Source organism: Chaetodon auriga, chromosome 8 (genome assembly GCF_051107435.1).
Source record: "Chaetodon auriga isolate fChaAug3 chromosome 8, fChaAug3.hap1, whole genome shotgun sequence".
Lineage (NCBI taxonomy): Eukaryota > Metazoa > Chordata > Actinopteri > Chaetodontiformes > Chaetodontidae > Chaetodon > Chaetodon auriga.
In genome coordinates, this window is record NC_135081.1 from 3,941,264 (window position 1) to 3,966,100 (window position 24,837).

Sequence of the window (24,837 nt, forward strand, 5' to 3'; positions counted from 1 at the left end):
CTGCACCTTCAACCTTTAACCCCAGAGTGGCTTCTCAGTAAAAACATGAAGAAACAGAGCGGTTTAGCTGTGTTGCACTGTTCACCTCTATCACACAGCTGTTAATACTCAGTCACCCTGCTGGTCAGATGTAATCTCAGCCATATATACCTGAGAGCAGGCTGGCTCAGAGTCCTGCAATTGTTGGTTAAAGGGGTTAGTTTTTTGTTTGTTTGTTTGTTTTTTATATTTTTTTTTTATTAAATTTAAGTGATCAGAAAATTGCTATAGAGATAAACTTTATTATATAAAGTTGCCCTTAAACAATTCTAAACCTCCACACCAACATGTTGCATATACCCACTGTCAAAATCACTTCGGGGTGAGCTTGCTTTGAACCTAAGTAACAGTATGGGTCAGGTTATGCTTGAAAAAATTTGGCTTGGAAACTGATTTGGTTTGGACACTAAACTTGGTTTGAAAGGCTTTGATAAGGGGATAATGGTACACATTTTCAGACAGTCTTTCCTGGGATACATTCGAAGTGTTGAACTTGCTTGGACACATAAAAAATGTATTTTTGGAATAGTTGTGCAGTTCTGAGCTCTTAAATGTTCTCAATATATTGTGGCTGCAACTAGACTGCATTCTATTAAGCAACCGTGTCTCCTAAAAGTTCTATTTATATACAGCTAAATGGTTTTGCCTGCAGGAATGTGATTTCTCAGTATGGATGCATTGAAGCAATACAAAGTGCAGCAGAGCCATATTGGACTGACACTGAGATGCCAAATCAGAGCTTCAAACCTGTCCAATTGTCATAAAAGTAGCCCTTTTTTTTTATTATATATCTATAGGAGATTTACTTATTCATATTAATATATATATATGACAATGCTTGTTTTTAGTCTATATGGGCATCTATAGGGGTATGTGTGTGATGATCTTCTTGAAGAAGCACCCACACAGCTTTGCCACAAATACACAAGTAGAACAAGACAATTTTTACCTGGACAATCAAAAAAAAAAAAAAAAAAAAATCCCACCTGGGCGGAAAACTACCCAATCTGGCAACACTGGCAAAGCACCAGACTTTGAAATACATTTTTCACACTGGATACTTTCGTTCAGTGGGTGTTTGCAGCTGAGATCAGGGCTCAGGCCTTGTGTCCTGTGTGTGGCTGCGGCTCAGTAGGTAGAGCATTTGTCTGCCAATCAAAAGGTTGGTGGTTCAATCCCTGGCCTTGGTAGTCCGCATGCTGAAGTATCCTTGTGCAAGACACTGAACCCTAAAACTGCCCTCAATGCTGCGCCATTGGTGTGTACGTCGCTTTGGGTAAAAGACCCTGCCAAGTGACTGACTGTAATTGTTTGGTCTACAAAAACAGTTAAGGTTTGTAAAAGATGTTTTTGGTTAAATTTTGCAAAAGTGAACATTCCCGTCTCCCTCCTAAAGTCAACATTGATCTTTCCTAAACTCTAATCAAGTGCTGTGACCTGCCTAAATATAACCATACAAACACTATCCACGCTTAGTTTGAAAATACATTTTCAGGAAACATTTTGCTCAAATGTTCAAACAAACTGTGCAGCATTACCTTTGCTCTAAAATGCATTTGCTGTTTCAATTTATTAAAATATAAATGTCATTTTTAGAAGACGGGTTTGCGATTACAAACTGCTGTTGGTGTGGAAACTGCTGTATCAGCATCTTTTTCCTTTTGAACCTATTCATTCTGTTTTCCACCATATGTGGAGTGGACAATGGGTTAGCAATGTGTATTTCTTTCTGTCACAGTGTCTTTTTTAATACTACCACTGAGGGGTGCCAAATATTTCAAATTCAAATTTTCAAATCCTACATGTGTAATTGTAACAGGGTAATTGAAAATCTCCATCTTGTCCTTGTCTTGAATCCTAAAATCTACTTTTCTTTGAACAAGTGAACCAATTCTACCAACTCGGTGAGATAATATCCAGTTTTATCAATACTAACCCACTTTTTTTGAGAATTGTTGAGCGTGAAAGGAACCGGTGTCTGATGTTCATCTTCAGATGTGTTTTGATCCTCCTCCAACACTGACAGCTGACTTGAAAATGGTTACTTTTAGATATAATGTATTAAATATTGTTACAGTATTTCTTCAAAATATCAGCTTGACTGTTGTATAAAAATATTGGCATATTGGGAAGTTCCATTTAATTTGAAGTCTTGCTATAATTCAGTAAATTCTCTCTCTCTCTCTCTCTCTCTCTCTCTCTTTCTCTCTGTCTGTCTTTCTTCCAATCTTTTTTCCCAGACACTCCATGCAGCAGCAAACCAACAAAGTCATCACCAGCACAAGCCAACTCATCAAACAGCTCTCTGATATAATCAGTGGCTCTTCACGGGTATTTTATGCTCCCCTTCCTCCCTTTTCACTGTCATTTTGAAGAATAAACGGTGGATTAAGCAACATTTGAGCTAATTAAAACTAATCTTGTTTTGTTGCACAGCAAGACCGTCTGCGCCTGACCAGACTAAAGACTGAACTCTCAGAGTCTGTGCAGCGCTATGGGGATCTGCAGAAGGTATGCACACACAGAAAATCTCCATTTGCTTTCATGAATTCATTGGTATGGTCAATGAATTCTTAATAACTGATAAATGGATGGAGCTGCTCTTTTGGCAGACAGTTGTACATATCTGAAGTGCTACTTGTTGCACATACAGACAAAAAAAAAATGTTTGACTTGTTTTATGAGGAATAAAAAGACTTCTTGACTCTGTCTCTTCATTTGCTCCCTTTCAGAAAATCGCAGAGCGCTCAAGGGCCTTGCTCCCTCCAGCACAGAAAGACAAGAGGAAGGTGAGCAGATATGGAGGGTGAAAAGCCGCTCTTTGTTTCACTGTCATTCATAAAAAAGCAGGATGATGAGATGGCATTTCTCTGCTCGATTGCATCCTCACAAGAGCTCCTTTGAAGCTATGTCTAGTCCCCAGCACTCTGTTATATTACAGTAGACTCCATTCATCACATCCAACTCTTATGCACTGCTGAAATGTCTTTTTTTATCTGAATCTAAATTGGTTACCTGCAAGAGCTGATTTTCACTGTGAAGCCCTGTGAAGGCTAAAAGAGAGGCTGATAATCTGTAATTGTGTTTTGCAAATGAAAGTCAATTCTCGTGAATGAATCCTCATTTTTGATTACTAAAACAAGATAGTATAATACAAAACTTATTGATCTGTGTTTGTATATGTGGTGATTGTAGCAGCAGAAGTAATAAATACAGAAGAAGTTCTCTTCTCACCTGCTGTATAGGTACACTATTACCATATCTGAAATATACTTTGCAATAAGACTGTACTTTATATTCACATTATTCTGAATTTTAAATATTGATATTAATATTGATATGGAATATCAATGATAGCAGAGAAGAGTCGGACAGTGTGGAGCAAATGGGACCTGAAGGAAGCCAACAAAAATACTTTACATTCAGTGCAGAAATGAAAGAATACATGTCCAACTGTTAACATAAACTAACTAAATATTGTTCAGTTTTGCAACACAAATTGACCATTTTCAGTTTCTCGGTCAGTGCAAAAGCTCAACCTTTTATTTGACTAATGAGTGATTGAAGAAGAGGCTGCGTTGAGCCCTTTTGGCCACTGTAATAATGGCCTTCAGAAGCAAACAGCCAAATTCAAAGTTTTGGTTTGACCCAACCCTTGACCAATTGGCCACTGCATGATCTATGTGGATAAGACAGCACCAAGAGTGACAGCCAGAAAAAGTTCTGTCAAGAACTACTCTTCTCACAATAATATATAAATCTATCTTTTTTACAGAAGGGAGAATCCTATGTATTGTGGTTTTATGTCCCTCTGAAGGCATATTATCAAGGTCTTTTATAACGCCAGCATTAGAGGTAAATGGCTTTGGGGGCGTCGAGCTGGATGGTACATTATATAACTCTAACTGCCCTTAATGCATAGCAGCAAGTTCACTAATCAGTGAGTACATTGAGAAAGAACAAATTGGTTAAACCACTGCTACATCGAGTATTAGCAGTGGCAGTGGGAATGAGTCTGTGCTTCCTGCTTTTGATGAAGTGGAAGGCTTTTTCAGTTTGTGGATAGCGAATGATGAGAGGCGTCCTGACGTTTGGGATGCCATACATATGCAAACATTTTGCAAATTGCTGCCAATGCTATTGACTGCTTTCCACCCACATCTTGAAATTCACGTCATCAAAGTCATCTGTAATTGACAACAGGAAACTTTAAAAACTGCAAAGTTTTTTAGCAGCATGTGAACTTGTGCAAAAAAGGTGTCAGAATGATTGTCTTGAGCCTCTTTCCCATCTGTGTGATGTGCTAATATATTCCAGAGTGTATGAATGTGGAGGAGTGAGCACGATGTTGCAGGGTTTGTTGAGGAGTGGTGAGTCAGATTGTGGCCAGTAGATAGACCACTGTGACTCAGCCTGGGTTGGTCCTTGTGCTCTGACCCACACTGGCCCTTCTATCATGAATTAGCTGTGCAGTCAGCCGCACAAAGGTGGAAAGCATTAGCAATGCAAACAAGTCAAGCAGGCCATTGTCTGACTATATGTTGCTTCCCTTTCCTCTGCTTCGGTTTGCACATGTAACAAAGTGTGTGGATGTTCAGAGTGTACAGATTTCCATGGATTAACTGCCTAAGTCTCAACTAACTCCTACATTTCTCTGCTCTAAACTAATATGCACTGTTCAAATATCAGTAACTGGCTAGACCAAAATGGACATTCAGCTTCTTTGACATGTCTGTTCTGTAATTCCAAAAATAAACAGGGTTTGATTTGAACTTTCCATTGTTTTAAACACAAGCTTAACATTGTCAGTCACGTCTTTCTTTTATGAGAAATGGAAAAGAAAAGGAAGTTGTTGAAGAAGGTTGACTGTCTGTACTGAGGAATGGCTGTTGTGTTCTCTGTGGACCTGGAGGTGGTGGAGGTATTCAGCAGCTTGTTTGACAATAGCAATTTTCAAGCACTGTGCACATGTAGGTCGCAAATGGTGGCAGCTGATGTGTCACAAATGTTACTTGAATGCTAACTGTAGATGTATTTATGCATCCTGGAAGTCTCTCACATGCATGCATCCTTCACAAGCATGGCCACCACTTTAATCATGTAGCTTGTCATCATAAAGCTAACTACTCTGTACGCCCTTGAGTAGGGTGTGTCTATGGGAGTGCATCAACAATGGTTTCTGCGTAAGATCTTAAATTACCAAATACCAAGTTACTACAACTGTCAAATAAATATAGTGAAATGAAAAGCACAATATTTCCCCTTGAACTCTAGTGGGGTTGAAATAGGAAAATAAGTTGAATACAGTACAATGATGAGATTTAATTTTCAAACTGATAAACTTTTTCTGTAAATATACACTCACTCTGAATTTCATGCCCGAAAGACGTGCCAGAAAAGTTGAGGCAGGGTCATGTTTACCACCGTGTTGCATCACCTTTTCTTTTAACAACACTCAGTAAGTGTTTGGGAACTGAGGACACAAATTATTGAAGTTTCACAGCATTAACCATGTGTTAGACAGGCTCTCTGGCAGGAAGGCTTTGTGAATCATTGGGATGAGAATGTGTTGCTGTAGATGGGTTTACAATGAAGTTAGTTCAAAGTTTGATGCTTCTCCCGCAGATGCTGAAGGATACCTTATGCATCTGCATGAGATGCCAAGCGCTGATATTTGATGTTCTAGGATGGCAGCAAAACCTGCACATGAAGGCACCTTAATGGTGCCTTCATGTGCAGGTTACCCATCTCATGGGCACTAACACACCCCCATACCATCACAGATGCTCGCTTTTGAACTTCGGACTGGTAACAATCTGGAAGATCCTTTTCCTCTTTAGCCCCAAGATCACAATGTCTAAGATTTCCAAAAACAACTGGAAATGTAGACTCATCAGACCACAGCACAATTCTCTGCTTTGTCCAACTCAGACGAGCTCAGGTGTGTTTTTGGAGCATTCCACAACTTTCCCAGTCTTTTGTTGCCCCATCCCAACTTTTGTGAAACATGTTGCAGGCATTGAAATCACAATGCGTGTATATTCACACAAAAAAAAAAGAATTATCAGTTTGAAAATTAAATATCTTGTCTTTTCACCATATTCAATTGAATATAGGTCAAAAATGACTTGCAAATCATTGCATTCTGTTTTTACTTATGTTTTCCACAATGTCCTACTTTATTTGGAATTGGGGTTTCATAAATGGCTCAAGTTCGTACTTTAAATTTATTACAAAATTGCGTTATAAAACAATAATCTTGACCAATTCCACTCCTATTAGTACTACAACTAGAGTACTACTAGAGGTCTGAACAAGTCCTCCATGTTGACAGTCATCCACCCTGGTACCCTAGTCAAGCCAGGTCTAAATGACTTATATTTAGTTCAGTCACATTGGGCGTGCACCAGTTCTACTGTTGCTCTTGTCAGGTCTGTGTGCCAGTACATCTAATCTCAGATCATGTGGTGTACAATTATAATAATCACAATTATCACAGGAGACGGTTTTTCTTTTACTACAGTGTGACTACTGCTGCTACCACTGTCGCTACTCGCTCTGCTGCAGCTATTTATATGGTATGTGCTATTGCTGCTGTCGTAATTGTAATACTGCTCTTACTACAGCACTGAGGCTACTTTTTTACTTTCAGACTTACTTATCTACATTCAGACAGCGAGCAATTGCTGCTGGCTCCAGTGTTTTCAGTGTCAATACCACAGCAGCAAGGAGAGAGAGGGTGGCTGCAGCTCTCATGGCAGCGTACTACTATTTGCCACCTGCCCTGAGTTGACTGTTGACTTTTTCCCAACTTGCTGCCATTGCTTGGTATGTGACCATGGCAACCACAGAAACACAACCAGAAACATGTTGCAGAGGCTATATTGACTGATGCATGTGCCTTTTTACCAGCAGCGAAGATGTTAACAACAATGATTGGCCTGTTGATTATCCAGCCTAGGCCAATAAACAGTATTTATGAAATTAGTTAGCTAAACTTGTAATATTTATTATGTCATATCGGGAACCATTTCCACTGCCTCAAATTACAACATCCTGGATTTCAGTGTGTTCACACAGAAAGGGAAGTGGATTTTCACCTTCCGTTACTCGTGACTGTTTGACCTTACTGTACATTAGCTGGAAGCTAGCAAGCAATGGCAGAGACCGAGCGTGTGTGTCTGTGTGTGTTCAGTTCAGCCTCTGAATGAACTCAGCAGAGACTCTACTTCTATCTGTTGTTTCCCCCCAGTCTCTCTTCTTGAAGATAAATCCACTTTTTAATCCCAGAAGTATAAAAAAATAATCTCTCATCCCACCAGCAAACAGCTCTGGATCAGAGCAGAATCTGGTGAACTCCAGATATTTATTCCTCCAGATGCTCTGGCTCTGCCCTGGAGCTCGGTTTTGTCCCTCTGCTCCGCCCAGTCCACCCCACAAAATCCCTGAGTTCTTTCCAGGTTCCATTTTATTTTTGGGGTAAAGCTCCTCCTTGTTTACAGTGCTTGTCCAGATATGAACCTGTGTCTTTCTTCTCAGAGTTTGTTGAGGTGGTGAGCTCTTGTGAGTGTGCTGCCTCTCTCTGTCTCAGAGGATCTCCTCGATATGACTGTGTGTGTGTGTGTGTGTGTGTGTGTCTCACAGAGTCCTCAGACCCCGTCCACTGAACAGGTCGAGGAGGGTCCACTGTTTGGAGAAGCGGTTGGCTCAGAGGGAGGAGCTCAGGCGTTCCTATCTGAGATCAGTGAGGAGGACGTCGAGGTGCTCCGCCAAAGAGAGGAGGCCCTGTTGCAGATCGAAGTAAGAAAACTGACATTCAGTTCAGCTTTATACAGCCACGTGGGGAATGTTTTAAGCTTTAAGATCAGACAAAGGACCTCGACCTATCACTGCAAAATTTGAGCACATTCTGCAAAAGTAACAGGTCAAAAGCAAAGAAAGTGAACTTTGGGATAACAGGAAAAACAACAAATGTGCATAACTTACAGTTGACAAACTGTATATCGATGGGCAGTTATTCCAAAACACCAAAATCACACCATGGCTCTTCTAAATGAACTGAAATGGACAAAAATGGCCAACTCAATATGGCTTTTGCCTGGCATCACACCTTTGTATAAGGAAAGTCTGTCTTGCCCAGTAAAATCCTCTCTGCCTCCGTTCATCTCTTGTTTTACTGTTGCTGTTGTTCATGCCCAGTGTCTTCATAATTTCCTTTATGTCCAGTAACATGCACACTTTCTAGTTAATATTACACAATTATTTAATCTTTATCCACCATTTATCTTCATCCAGAATGGACTTTGTTTCTTGTAAGCAACTCACTCATCAACATATCTTAGAAAACACAATCCATTCAGTCATGATCAGCAAATACTCTCCCGTGTCATTATCAATAAACATCCAAGCACATGTTAAACCTCCTCCAAGATGACACTTTAATACATCATTTTTAAGAAGATCCTGATTTCAATGCACTAATCAAAAGAAAGGGACATCCTCTCTGGTGATGAAAAGCTCTCCAGGAATCTCACCGTCACAGTTGTGGGAAACAGGTAAAACAGTAATGAGATGTAAGATTATATCATATGAATTTCACAGGAAAAAACAGCAACAAGAACTGGAAAATACCTTAGAGCAAAGAATTAAATGTCTCATGAGCCAGTATACCAACAATCCCAGTTAACAGAACCAATTTAAAACCCAATTAAAAACTATCATACACAAAAAAAATTCAAATATGAAAACTTTGAGTACATTAACATATCATGTGAATACCTGGCAAATCTACTATAATACAAAGAGAAAGCAATCATCCAACCCAAACTTAATTCTAGAGGGTTTCTTATTTACACTCCACAAGATATAAATAATGCCTCCAACAAGGTAGATAACTTTCTCAATGACCTGGACCTCCCAACAGCACTGAGAGAGCAAGCAAGCATTTTAGATGCTCCAAAGAACTCAATTAAGCTCTGAATGAAAAGTCAAATACTAAATCACCTGGACCAGATGAACTTCCAGCTGAATTCTAGAAACACTTTGGGATATTTTGATGCCACTATTTTACAGAGTAACTGCAGAATTTAAAGCGACCTCCACCATACCTATGTGTGTGACACTTCCATGAAAACCCAGTAAAGACCCAACCCACCCTAGCAGCTATTTGTCCTGTCTCATGAACCAACACTGATTTTAAAATTTACACTAGCAACCAGAATAGAGGCAATCACCCCTGTGCTAATTCAGTCTAACAGGCTTCATCAAATACAGACATGCTTCACATAACATCCGTAGGCTTTTACCTTAATCAATATGTCACAATAGAATTGAAACAATAGCATAATTGTGTCATTAGATGATGAAAAAGCATTTGACAAAGTAAACTGGACATTTCAATTTAGCATCTTGTGCAAGCTTGCTTTTGGAGAGTGGTTTTCCACTGGATAAGAACACTGTATACCTCACCTAAAGCCACAATAATCACAAACAGGGGTCACCTGACCGAGCTTCATGCTTTATCTATGAACCAGACAAGGACCATTTGCAGAAGCAATACAACAAAACATTAAAATTAAAGGAACTCAGGATGCCTCTTCAGAGCATAAAAATAGTTTTTTTTAGCAGCATATATTATTATACATACAGAATCCTTTACTACGAGACACTTTAGATATCATTATCCGCTCCACAATCTCTCACTGTACAACAGACTAGTCAGATCTCTTCAACCTCAATTATAGCTCTTTCTATTTCACTCACTCTCATACAGTTAAAATGAAAACCTTACCTCAAATTAATTATTTATTTTTCACCGCCACTGACAAATGGTTCAAAACACTTGACTCAATAATGACTCTGAAAAACAGTTTACATTCAATATTACAAAATGGAAAATCACAAGGGGGATTAGAGGAAGTAATCGTTCTACACTACTTCTTATCAAATCAACTACTGTATTTATCTAAATGAACCCCAAAACAAAACTTTATTTGTTTCATTCGCAAACTTTCACTTCTCATCAAAGTCAATCAAGAAACTGGATTACTGGAAGACCAACACAATCTCCTCAACTCTGACAGCCTGTTGGAAAATTCATGGGGGGTGGGGGCTAAAGCCCAAAGGAAGATCAGAAATATCCTGCTGGTGCTTCCGGTTGTGCTAATTGCTTTATGTAATGTAACAGTTTAGACACGCAGACTCAGGCAGCAAGTACAATGACTGAGATATTTTAAACGAAAACAACCAGACTGAGGGGTCCATTAACTTCACATACAGTAAAGCCTAAACAACAATAAAGCTTTCAGTAACACATTATTAACATGTCCCCAGTGAACAAGATTTTGTCCCCAAAACATTCTGGGAAGTTTATTTTTTAGTTGAACATTCCTACACAACAGTCCCTAGATGCTTTTCTGACATAAAGCCAACGTTATCGTTACATTCCCTGAATGGTCTGGCAAAATTAGTGGAATGTACCAAGAAATTTGCTTGAACGTTTCCTGCTAATGTTCTTTAGATGTTAAAATGAGGTAAAATCAACATTATTGTTACATATCCAAGTGTTCTAGGGAGGTTAGTCAAATGTTCCAGGAAGGTTACTTGAATGTTTCCCTTTAAGGTTCTGTGGGTGTTAAAATGGCAAGTTTTACTGATGTAAAACCAACCATATTGTTACATTCCCAGAACGTTTTCGGAAGGTTAGTTGAATGTTCCAGGAAGGTTACTTGAACATTTCCCCTTAACATTCTCTAGATGTTAAAAGGAGAGTTTTTCGGTATAGAGCTATCATGAGACTAGAGTCTCAGAATGTTCTTGGAAGGTTAGTTGAATAAGCCTAAAGTTACAAACTTGTTGAAGCCTCATGTTAGTTCTATGCTGAAAAAACATACCCAACGGGAATAGTAAGGGCTAGATCACTACCCTGCAGGGAGAACAAGACAACCTGCCTAACAGGTGGTGGATGTGGTGGAAATTCTTGTGAGCTGAAGGAAGGCATTAACCAGGAGACTTCAGATGTCTTATGCAGAAGTATTTATTGCAGGCTTGATGCATCAAGGAGAAGCTGATGAGCAACACAATGTCCACAAGTGATCCAAGGTAGTACCACACCAAATTCTGAAGATGTCCTCTGTAATGGGATGTATTAATACCCTCAATGTCACGTTTCCCTTTCTACTCCTTGAACTATTCCCTATTATGGATTATTCTACACTTACCTTTTACATTTGTGGTACTCTATTCGATAGTCAAAACCAAATAATAGCCCCTACCGTACTTACGTATGCCCTGACCTTCAACCCTCTAACTGAGGACACTTTGACCTAATCCCTTATTTAAATGTGAACATCCTCCTAGAATTGGTCTGGTCTATGTCTGTACAGTTTATCTATAAGACCTTGGCTACCTCCATAGTAAGAACAGGGGGGAGAGACTTCCTATCTGCTGTCTGCTAGAATGGTCTCTAAATGTTAATGTGTCTCTGTCTGAGGTCTCTGTGTTGTCCAACCTTGAGACCTTTGGGCGCCTAACTGTACAGAAGGCCTGTGATAGAAAATTCCCTCACAGTGGATAGCTACGACTTGGTACTGGGAGGACTGATAATCTTGAACAGGTGATAATAAAACTGGCAGGAAACTGAACAATGACAGGAAGTAAACTATAAGGGGATGCATGATGGTGATGATGATGATGATGATGATTATAAAATAAAATGGGAAATGCAGTTAGCTAGAGTCCTAGAGTCATGCACGTTGTCACACAAGCGGACTAGCATTTCATATGCACTTCATACGCCGCCAGCTATGGCTTCATACAATTATAAGACAGCCATGCACGTTTGCGCCCATCTCCCAGTTTACACTTTTTCATCATTCATCCCTATTCATAATCTTTTCAATTATTCTCTGCTCATTTATACCTTAACCCAAAAACCTAATTTAAACCTGAAAATATCCCACATCTTTCATATATTATTGGTACTTCTGAACTTTTACAGCCAGCAGTGCAGTTTAGCGTCAGCTTTTCAACATCAAGCATTCATACCACAATTTCCTCAGAAATAGCCTTGTTTGGTAATGACTGATGTTGAATAAATGTTGGATTTTCAACCATAACTGACATTGAATCAATATTAATTCAGCCACCATCTACAAAGTCTGTCTGCAGATACATTTCAGATGATTTTATATTGAAACAATGAAGTGAAACAATATTGATTCAACCAAGGCAGTCTACATCTAAATGTTAGCTCATCCAACACAGCTGAATTTTTTTTTTTTTTTAACTTTTCCATTATGTGACATATTTTGAAAATAGTCTAAAACATTACTAAGGCAAGGTATTTATAAGAAGTGACTGTAAAGCAAGTCTCACTAATGAGTTTTCCCCTGAAATACCTTACAAATTTGAAATTAGTAACTTGTAAAACACATACTACACCCTGTATTGTTGGCAGATACTAGTATTATTAGCTTGTTAAAAATTATCTCTGCATATGTTTCAATGTAATAAGATAAGTATGTATCTGCAAGTACTTGGAAATACTGGGAAACAACTTGGGTGAATAAACAGGAGAAAATAGTGTGATCAGGATGTGGCTACTTTTGATTGAGATCGATAACTTTCAAAGTGAACATGTAAAAATGGAAAGATTTTATAGCCCTCACAACCATCTGTAAATTGATCTCACTGTGTGTTGCCATGTGTATTGATGACTCAATCCCGGCTGCCACAAATAGGCATTAGAGCACCAAATGTGGATTAATACACTTCTGAAAAAGTGTCCCTAACAAATGCACTATTTCCTCCTGTTTAAGTAGTGTTTGTTAAAACTACAGTATCCAGCTATTTCAGGGAATTACAGGGTATGTTTGAAAAATTAAACATATTTTAAGTTTTTAATGATTTACTTCTTCAGTAGGAACCAGTGATCACCAGCCAGAGTAGGGAAGTCATAAAGTATTTGAAACTGGAGCAACACATTGGTTTTGATCTTTTCATTCAGATTTTTTTTAAAGTAAGAAAACTCCTAAACTTCTCTGACTTATCCTTAACAGACAGTTTACACAAAAGCAGTGCAGTTAGGGCATCCTAAACCCTTTGGGTGTCTGGCTCTGTGCCCACAAGCAAGGGAACACTGTTTTCTTGCTGTTAATAATCTAATTTTCTTGTGTAAAATATATCTGCAAAGAACGACATTTAATGGTGAATACAACAGGTCACAGACGCCAAATAAGCTGCCATTCATGGTTCACTTTCCCCTCTCATGAATTTCTAGCCAAGCCTACAAAATCCAAACCATCTGCATAAATCTGGTCTATATAGTCTTTTACACAACAAATAAAAAATCCTGGCAATTTACCTTTAATGCAGTGAGGCATCTGAGATAGAAAACACCTGAATTTAAAACACTCGCCAAAAAAAATAAAGATGAGGAAAAAGAAAAACAAAGTAGTTTGTTTTCTTCAAATATTGCCTCCCAGGAGGCCAGCACATGCCAAGTTAGTAACTAGAAACAGACAGGCCTCGTCTTTCTCCCATCTCCAAAAGCTTATTAGTATTTGTCACAGTACCCCTATGCTGCTGCAGGATATTGAATGCTACCCAATTACTAAGGTACTTATATAGACTTGTTTGTTCCTTTACCTGGGTAAAGTGTGTATGGAATCATAATGTTTCCAGACTTGACTTTTCAAACCTGAATGAAAGACCACATCATTCTCTTAAATACTGTAAAATAATTTCAAAAATATTTTATCTTTATCTCTAATTGATGGGATTTTTTTTTCTGATGGCATCAGCCTGCTGTTAGACAAGGCTGAGTCCTGTTCATGTAAGTCAACTGATGGTTTAAAAACATTTAAAGTTATTTTTAGTAGGGATGCACCCATATCTGAATAAATAGTGAACTTTTGTAAGTACAAATTATGTGATGGAAACAAATAAGCCTTGTCTTCTCCCCAAAGTTGCAGAGACAACAACCGCTGTATTGCAGGAACGTTGTGGTTATGCATGGTGTGTGTATTGTGTGCATTGTATTGTATTGTGTATTGTGTGGTGAACAAAACAATTAACATAAAATCTCCTTTTGGTTCATATGGTGAACAGCTGCCTATTTACACATCTAACAGACAAAGAGCAACATTAACATACACTTGGACTGGTGTTTGTCTCCCCCTGATGACTGATATGTCCAATTCAGTCTCTTTTTAGCTCTGTTTTGGTCTCCACAAACTCCTGAGAAAAATATTCTGGCTCTTTAGCTGCTAAATGGTCCACTATGTATATATTCTTTTACCACGCTCTTTAAAACCACTGGGCAAGGCAAGCTGGCCACCACCGCTAAACCTGCAGCCATTTCTGGCAGACAGAAATACCATCTCAGTGTTTTTTCCCTGTTTTGTGATGGATCAAGTTTTAACAGGAGTGTTAGCTTTGTGAGGCACTTTTTAACATAGCTGTACCATGGGTTTGGCTACTTTGATTCATCTCAAAATGGAGAGAAAACATGCGGAAGGCCTTTCTCTCCATTACGTTTGTTTTCAAATTAGAACCTCTAATCATGTATTTCCCTGATGTAACGTTAGTCTGTGCCTCTGGCATTTTTTCAATGCAAAGCAGACATCAACATTTCCTGTAAGTCATCATGTAAGCTACACAAGGCATGACACTGGCTGGCCCCCACCATAGGAGACCCAATCGATGACGATGTCCCACTGCTGATGAGTTCTGCCTGTATGTCAGATGAAGATGAACCAAACTGCGATCAGAGAATCTCAGGGCTGCATGGGGGACAGAGCTATTTGCTTTATTGCAGTATAGCAATGGTTCACAGTGTTTTTATCCCTGGTGGGACACTTAATGTGCTGTCCATATGTTGGTGGACTGTGGCTGAAGTTCGCTCTGTTAAAATCCCCAAGAACAATGAGTAGGAAGTCCGGATGTTTCTGCTCCATGTTAGTTTTCTGTCAGCCAGGTGCTGTAACTCTTCACTAAGGCAGGCCTGAGGTGGGATGTAAACACCGACCAGAAATAACAAAGTGAACTCCCACTGTGAATACAACTGTTTATAGGGCATGAGAGTAGTCTCTGAGTGAGGACTGCATGATTTTGTTAAAACGGTGACATCTGCACAACAACCTTTGTTTATGCAGAAGTTGAATCCGCCTTGCCTTATTTTCCCTGATAGCTCTGTTACATGGTCTCCTTGGAGAAGTTGAAGGCAAATGTAGTGTCTGAGGTGCTCACCAAGCCAGGTTTTGGTAAAGCACAGGGCGGCACATCCCCAAAAGTCCATGTTTGTGCGTTGAGGAGCAGCATGTCATCCATCTTGTTGACCAGAGAACAGACATTCATTAGGTGGATTAATAGGAAATTTGAAGTCCCCGCTGTCTCAGCTGAACAAGCACTTCAGCTCTCTCCCCCTGTCACCGTCTCCTGTAAATCATCGAGAGCTGCTGCTCCTACAATCAAAAGGTGAAACTCACTGAAAAAGGTGAAAAAAAAAAAACCTTCAGATGTTAAAAAGTTCCTTCCAGATGAGTGTGATCAGAGAGAGAGAGCTGAAAACTGAGCAAATAAACAAAAACAGAAAAGATATCAGTGAGCACCAACCATGGCGCCATCTTGCATTACATCAGATACAGTATGATGAACTTTGCAGCAAACTGTTACTGCGACATCCAGCAATTACAGCAAAATGTTCATTTGTTCATGTCATGTTTAGATTCTGATGAATGTAAGACCAATATTCATTCTCTTTTAGCTCTGGTTTTGGTCTCCATCAACTCTCAATCACAATCTGACTCTTCAGCAGCTAAACACTCAACTATGTTTTTCCTCTGAAAACAGCTGCCTGCGGTGGCTGAAAACAATTCAGGGAGAACATGACAGTGAACCAAAACAGCAAACCAAGCAAATAAATAATAAGTTAAAACTCACCGTAAAGCTCTAAAGTGATGAACTCTGTAGGTTCATCACTATAAGAGACACATTTCATCTTGATACGTTGTTTACATACATATACATACATATCCATAATAGTCACTTGAAAGCCACAGTCATTGGAATTTGATTTTTCAGCTTTTTTTAAATGAAATCACATTGGTGTTGATTTTCCCACCATTTTTCTTTTGTTTCCCTTCCTACCCCAGTCCTTTTCCTCTTTTTATCATTAAAAACCAAGATCATGGTCATGGTGTAGTACAGAAAAAAGTATGCAGTGATTCCAAGACACAAAGTACTAACATTTAACTGAAACCACAGTCTTATCATAGCCTTAACCAAAGTGCTGTTATTACCAAAACCTCACCACGCACGGGACTTAAGATGCAAACCTCAGTCTAAGGTCAAAATCCTGCCCAACATCTACCCAACCACCTCCCACTGACTTGTGTGGTACAGAAAGTAACAAGAAATAACAATGTTAAGGAACATAATCCAGACAGCAATTACGTTTAAGTACAAATGAAAACAAATCAATATCATATAAATGTAATTTCTAAAAGACAGGGCAAGCACAATTAGTGCTAATTTATTGACTGATTACAGGTTTAATGTGTAAAGTGTCACATGAGACGGAAGCTAAAGTATCGCCCTGTAATCTGCTCCCTTTCTTGTGGACACTAGTTTTGATGAGTGGGGTCTCGACAACTCTCCTGATGTGTGGGGTTTATTGAACATGTAAGTTGTGCAGAATCTACGGATAAAAATCATGGAGATATACTGTAAAACTTCATCAAACATCTCAGAACCATATGGCTAAATCAAAGCAGATAGAAGCCTGACACATGGTGCAGCAGTTTGCTTTTAAAATGACAGGTCTATACGTGGCAGTCCAGCTTTGGACTGCAGTTTGCCATCCAGCGGTTTGAAGACTAATGATAATGTTTTAGGAGCACTTTGCAGCATAATGAAGATGTATCTCTGTGCCCAGTTGGAGCTGTCTGAACTTCATCAACATTTCAAATCAGCTAATCCCACTGCAGGAGCTGCGCTGAATAGGAGTGAAAAAAGGAAGAGCATCAATCTCTCCCTGCAGAGTGACACACAGTGAAAGAGCCACGGCACGAATGACAGCTTCATTTCAGCGCAGCCGGAGAGATGGGCCAGTCAGAGGATTGGTGTTCAGACAGGGTCGTCTGGCTTGCGCTTTAGTCATAGCAGCATGGATAAATGTCATAGTCAGCGCTCAGGCAGGTGCTGAGGGGCTTGACGTTGTTCCTTTGGGGAGAGTGATAGTATCTGACAATGTGCTTTTTCACCTCCATTCCAGCCTCCTTCCCTCCATTCTCGCTATCCTTTCAGGCCACTAAATCAGCAGTGTTTGTTGTGAGTCCCAACACACCTCACTTTTCTTCGCTCTCATCCCAGTGGACCAAGAGAGCCTAGTGTCTGTCATCGTTATCAGCGCCTCTCTCACAGAACAATTTTTGATGTGATTCTGAGGTTAATTTTGCCTCAGGGACTGGATGTATGTGTGAACTATGCCGAGGCTTCCTGGCTGCAGGTGGGATGGCAAGTCATGGTGCACTGAGTTGCAGTAACGTTAGTCTCTTTGGGGTTTATAAAGTCTTTCCACACTAATGTCCACCATCATGTTTTCCTAATGTCCTCTCCAAGACCAGTCCTAGTTTTTTGTATGTGAATAACTGAGTAAGCGTGATGATTCTAAGTGAACCTAGATTTCTCAGTTCTCTGAAGCATGAACAAATACTTAAGAATAAGAATTATTGCTGCTTTTCTTAGAGGCCCCAGTATAACAGTGATGATATAATTGGGATTTTAGATGAGAAATCATGAACCTCTGTTGGTGTGAGTACCACAATTCTTCACACTCAAGACTTAAGTATCTATGCATGATAAAGTAGGCTATATAGGTGAGGTTTTTTGAGTGCTGGACATCTTGTGATCAGCCTGCATTTGTCAAGGACCTCCTCCCTGAGGGCTAAAACCGCCATCCCCACTCCACTGTTTATGAGAAGTACATGTACAGAGAGACATATTCAGTCAGTTATCCTGTTGAATACGGGGGGGAATGTGAATGACACAGCCAATCATTTGTGGTTCTTCTCTTTTGCATCATGTGGACACTGGATGGGTTTGAGCCTTGTTTTTCCACATGTATCTGATTGAGTAGATGCACTTTTTTCCATGACAGATGTCCACACGTATTGCCTAATGCTTTGCTCATGCACCTGTGACCTTATACTGACAGAGAACTGCAGCTGTTGTCGCTGTGCTACTTTCTCAACAGAGCCGTTGTACACAAAGTGTAGGGTCCGTGCCAGGCTGTAATAATAACAATAATACACTTTGATAGATGTCACCATTGTCATCCTGTGTCCTGAAGAATAAATTAGACCTGTCAAAATATTATTTTTTCTGTATAAAAAAACTATTCAAATGTTTTGGCTCATTATTTCGTAAGAGGACAAACCAATACAACAAGAGACATACTGCTTGTATAGGCATAAATAAACATCTACATACCCACACATTACAAAATAAACAAATATAGTAATGTCATATACCATCAAACTTATTTAAAAACCGGAGCCCTCTCTCTTTCTCGCTCTGCACAGTGGTTGGTGCTAGAGTGAGAACTGAGAACACGCTGTCAAATGAATGATTCCCAATCAATATGTTATTCAATCGTCTAATTTTTATACAGGTTGGTGATATTCATGGTGGCGTCTACTGACGACAATCCAAAGTATTTCAAAACTGGGCTTTTTAGATTGCTGGGAGTGCAAATCAGTCTCTCTGCAAGGAAGTTGGATTGTGAACTCTCTACCATCATTACCACATGTTTTTTTTTTTTAATTATTCACCTGCTTCAGCTTGATCTACATTTCATTTTCAATCAATCAAAGTGACATTGAGTGTGGAGTTTGTGTTAAAAAAAAACTGGCACCAGTCCACATGTCCTGCAAGATTTCAATGTCCCAGACAAATGGGCGAAATTCTGGTCAGATATTATCTGTCTTTATCAGCCCTACTTTGCCATGTTGTTGTTTCTAAGGGAATAACGGTAACAAAACATTTTGCAATGGGCCCAGTTGAGCCGGCAGCTGCGAAACGGGCTGCATCGTATCCCTCTCAGGTGTTTTTGTGCACGAAGTACATCTGTCAGTGTGTTTGTTTTTGCCACTGACAGGCTCAGATTGTTATCCTACAACATTATAGAAAGGATCCCAACAGAGATAAGACCTTTTTGTTAAATAGTAAGATCTATTTTCTTTAACCACAAACAGCTGTTCATCATTCTCGCCAAAGTCACCAGAATCCAATTGAAGAAACAATAATTTTATCATCGTAAAAACACTTCATGACAGACACAACACATAGAACCATAACTTTACATGTGACAGTATCAGGGGAGGAGCAAGAGAGAGGGCGGACATCAGAGAGCGAGCGGTGGAAAACTGAACCAGGACACTTTCACATCGAACACATCTGGAATTATTTTCACCAAACATTATGACAGGCATTTAAATATGTCGGAGTTAAGATTTGTTTCTGATTAAGAATCTGCAATTTGCAGACAGAGGTTAACTCAAGTTGTATGACTCCTGTTCTTCATGTGTCATCAGATACTAATTTTTAATCGAATGTCGAAGTTTTTACAATTTAGGGAATTTGTTAACACACCTAGAATGAATATTAAACATTTGGTGCCTTTTTAAATTTATTACTTATGAATGTATTAATGGAAAAAAGTGTTATTGTATGTCTGATTTTAAAGTGCATATATATATATATACACACACACACACACACACACACACACACACACACACACACACAACTAAGCTACAATATCAGCTTTTACTTCAAGGGGTCTATGAACCCCCAGTTGACAAATGGTGGGCTACAATACATCAAGCAAAGCATGAATTATGTTCAACTAAAAAATTATGATTGATGTCAGAACAATGACCCTGAACACAAAACAAAGCACAGCAAACATTTTATGAAATATATATGAATACATATAAAAACGCTGATATAGTTCCTAAGTTCTAATTTTAATTCTCTGAAGCCACAATACAAATTTGCTGCATGTAGTCACTAGGTCATACCTGCAACTCAATATCACAATCATATGATCATAATGAAGGTAATTATATGATTGCTAACTTTGTCCAAGATGAACAAATCACTCTTCAAATTGTGTTTTAGAAACCACATTAGCTGGATTAGAATGAACAAGATAATTGGTGTTAGGGTGTAATAGTTGAAGCATGTTTAAAAACCAGGGCCCTGGGCAGCTTTGAGCTCCCCTTGGACACAGTAATTACATTTTTGGACGTATTGTCCTTGGGTATCGTTGTACTACTTCACATGTCCTGACAAGCAATATAAGTTAGAATATTAGTATCCAGCCTCTGCAGCACTTTCTGCACATTCAAATCCCCCGTTCGACTGTCACCTCCCAGCTGCACTTTATATGCTTTGGCACTGGAGATCATTTCATCAAAAATGGATTCATAAAAAAAAAAAAAAAAAAAAAAAACTCAGGGCATAACAGAGGACAGCTTTCAAGGGGAATCTGAATACAACACCTGGCCCAGTAGAAAGGGGGGAAAAAAAAAAAAAAGGCCCACAGCAAGCGTGTCTGTCCTACCAATGCATCCTCACGACAATCTGCCCACAGAGTTTACCCTTGAGTGGAGACAGGTAGAGTGGGAAACACCAGCAGAAAAAATAATTCCATTAGAAAAAACAATGCGACTTTTCTGTCTCAGCAGAAAAGATCCTAAAATAAGTAGTTTATTAGCAAACACATTTGTTATTAACCCTGGCAATCAAAACTGTATTGATTTTCATCTTTTTACACACTGAAGCTAAAAGCATGATGGCAGATCACGTACTGCTTGCTAGCTCCCTGAAGATAATGAGAACCAGCCTTCTGTGAAATACAAGTGCTGATATTCCACTCCAACTTGATTATCCTCTAAGCTTACACTGAAGCATGCAGGCTTCAGGTTCCTAATGAGTGACACTGTTCGCACGGTAAATTTTCTCTTTGTCATTACTGCAAAAGTAAGACACAGACAGGAAATTAAAGTATTTCTAATATACAGTGAAATTGCTGTAGGTGCAGTCATGCAAACAGTATTAACATATCCTGCTAATGAGCTCTGACCCTTTGCTGAAATTTAATTGAAGTAGAGGTAAAAGTGTTGGTGTAAAAACCTGTTTAATAAAAGATAACTAAGTTACAGTTTTTAATTCAAGAACATTATTACCTCTATTTCACGTGCAACATAAAACATTGAGAGGACTTAGGTTTAATTACTTTTTTAATTAAAATACAATAAAGTGAATAATGAAATCAAAGAAAGTGACTTTTCTCTTCTTCTGCCTGACAGACTACCACGTTTGTCCAATGTCTCCTGTTTGATGATGAAACTGAGGATATGCAGTTTGGAAGCAGTGAAAGTTTTGGAAAAATATAAAACTCCAGACAAAGAGTTCTTTAATCAGACATGAGTAGCTAATAAACAAATATGACTAACAGTCCACAGCCAGATGAGCGGCTTTGTGATGCTAGAGTAGGAAAAGGTATCAGAACTTCTGGAAATTATGTCACTTTCTGTTTATGTTACAACACATTGTACATTGTACAGTTGCAGTAAGCCTCAGTCTTTCAGTCATTCATGATGGCACAAAATGCACAATATGTTAATTTCTTACACTGACTGAGTAAATTAATCCTTTGGATCGCATCAATTGGTTGACTAATAGATTTTAGCCGAGGCTAACAGCACTAAATTGGTTTGGACAAAAGTGCTGCCTACATGACTGTACTGTAGTGTAATGGAACAATGTTTGAGGGATATCTGGTGTAAAAGTTTTATCCTTTCAGTGGCGCTAGAACAAGCAAACTCCAGATTGAAAATTGAAAACAAACATTGCAGCTCTTCAAATGGTCACTTGAGGCTCCAAAAGTGAGGCAAATGCCATAGATCCTGCATTACAATGTCCAATTTTACAGCAGAAATAAACATGTCATTGAGTAACAGCTAGCTGCTAGGTATCAGCAAACAGGTCATTCAGCCTGTCTCAGCTCCGTGCATGCTCCACCTTTTTGTCCATTTTTGGATTATCTGGAGTCTGGTGGAGTCAGGCACTGCCACAATGGCAGACCAGAGCCATGGTCACTGAGCTTCATGATGTCTCTTCAGAAACCTATGGGTGATGTCACTGATACTATGTCCATATTGTATACAGTCTATCTGCTAGAAGAAAGCTCATGGGTCATCCAAATTGGAAAAGCTTCATCTGATTTGGGCTTACAATGTGCTTTGCACATTTCATTATTTGTTCTTTTTTTCAGGCTTATTTTATAATGTGTGTACTGGGAAGTGTTGGTCATGGGGAAACTTAATGTGATGATAGCTCTAAATGGTCAGAGAATCATCAAAATTGTTTGGCATCATACTCTAGATATCTAAAACCACAGCAATCTGGCCAGCAGTTGCCATGACACTGCATCGTGGTCAGTATCAACGTGTTAGATGGACAAGACTATTCTCCAAGAACAACACCAATCAACAGTCATTTCAGCAAGTGCCCCAAAACAACATATGTTTATGTTCAAGGGACAAAGACGTCCTGTGGCCATAGTAATTTTGATGAGAACAAAGGAGGAAGTCAGATGATGTTATTACAAAGTGGCAAAGTCCTCCGATGGAGGAGGTCCGAGTGGATGGATGGGTCAATAAAACATCAGATTTTAACACAGGAAATTGATGTTCTGTGTTGTTTGTAAGGCACGACCACAGTCTTCTCCTAATCTTAAACATCTTTATCATTGTTACCATGAAGACCAAGGTCCTCTAACCTTAATAACATGGTCATTTTAACTCAAACAACGATGTCAATAGCAATACATTAGCAATTTGCTTTTAAAAGGAATAGGTTATGGCACTCTGATTAGTTTAATTCATGGTATGATCCAAAACACACCTATGATTAATTAAGAGACTAAATACAACCTCTCTGACTTTGGGCCCACATTATGTGCTGTCTAACTAGCAAAAGTGGAGTTGGACATGACACAAAATAGCATAAAGGTTTTTGAATGCTCCACTTTTACTTGAAGAGTATTTTCACAGTGTGGTATTAGTACATAAGTAAAGCATTTCAATATTTCTTCCACCACTGCCGCTTGTTGGAAAACAAAGGTGGTCTTTAAAACATGCCGTAAAGTTTAACTTGGGTGGAGGAATCTTGGCTGTTAGCTCCTTGTCTTAGCCTTTGTTGGTGATTTCTTGTGATCATCAATCACTTGCAGGTATTTCCCAAGTCTGAATCTGGCATTAAGCCCATGAGTTGCGTGGCAAAAAGAAAAAATGTGCAAAGGTATTCACTAATAGTAACAAGAGTGAATGTGTTGCCTCCATCCTTGTTATTTTGAAATCACAGAAGAGGAAGCAGGTTGAGCCTCAGCAGACTGTAACCTCTGTCACTAATATTTTCAGCTCTGTCTCCTCGCTGCCCTTCAGGCCCTGCTGCTCCGTATTCAGGGGTGTTTGGTCCTTGGGCTGCTGCCAGAGAGGAAACATGATTTTACATTTATAAACCGTTTATTCAGTAAGGGCAAAAAAGAGATGTCTCATGCAGTCGTTGTGGGAAAAATGTCATCATTTTTTCCCCTGCCCCCTTTTTCACCAGTAAGCGTGCAAGTAAATCTGCTTAACGGTTTTTCTGCTGTGGCAGTGACACTGTGTCCTGTTGCCCGATGCCTTTGGGCTCGGGTAGATGTGGGAAGAATTTCATATCAGCATTAAGCACACTTATCAAAGAGAGTGAGAGTGCCATGGGGGGAGGGGGAATGACTGAGCATGAGAGTGAACAGCAGATAAACTTATTTGTCCTTTGCTCAAGCGGCTTTGATCATCCATATCTTTACATTCTACTAACTATGTGTCTTATCATCTGCACCATGATTACAGTATATTATTGGTATTACTTCCTCAGATGTCAACATGAACAATTCCTACACTTGACCGGACCAACATGCCACTCACTGGGCGGTCATCGGTCTTTGATTTTCAAATGACAACAACGTGGCAGGCATTCTTGTAACCATCGTCAGCTTGTTCAAATCCTTGAGAAAATATTGTGGAGGACCAAGCATCTCCATGGGATGTATCATCGGCAGATAGAGGAAGTGCCTGACATCAAATAATCCTGTCAGTGGTTAGAAAAGACCGGCCTGGAGGACAGCACAGAGGCTCTGATCATGGCAGCACAAGAACAGGCCCTAAGCACCAGATCCATAGAGGCAGGGGTCTGCCACAGCAGATAGGGCCAAAGGTGCAGGCGGTGCAAAGATGCTCCAGAGAGAGTTCAGCACTTAGTAGCAGGGTGTAAGATGCAAGCTGCGACAGCATACACTGAGAGGCATAACCAAGTAGCTGGGATAGTGTACAGGAACATCTGTGCCAAGTATGGACTAGAAGTCCCCAAGTCCCAGTGGGGATCCTGTGGGACTTCAGGTTCCAGACTGACAGGCAGCTGCTGGCTAACCAACCAGATATTACGGTGGTTCACAAGGAGCAGAAAAGGGCAGCTGTGATAGATGTGGCAATCCCAGATGAGAGTAATATCAGAAAGAAGGAGCGCCAGAAGACTGAGAAGTACCAGGAGTTGAGAAAACAACTGGAAGAGATGTGTAAGGTGAAGTCCGAGGTGGTCTCAGTGGTAACAGGAGCATTAGAGACTGTGATTCCCAAACTAGTCGAATGGCTCCAGCAGACTCCAGGTACAACATCTGAGGTCTCT

General features: G+C 39.5%; 1 protein-coding gene across 1 annotated transcript in view; it reads left to right on the forward strand.

Moving 5' to 3' along the window:
• Positions 1-24,837, forward strand: part of tsnare1 (T-SNARE Domain Containing 1) — a 188,729-nt gene that overhangs the window by 88,237 nt on the left and 75,655 nt on the right. Inside the window, exons 5-8 of the mRNA XM_076738024.1 lie at positions 2,280-2,370; positions 2,476-2,550; positions 2,772-2,828; positions 7,684-7,839. Coding sequence (XP_076594139.1) covers positions 2,280-2,370; positions 2,476-2,550; positions 2,772-2,828; positions 7,684-7,839 — 379 coding nt within the window. The remainder of the gene's footprint in view (positions 1-2,279; positions 2,371-2,475; positions 2,551-2,771; positions 2,829-7,683; positions 7,840-24,837) is intronic.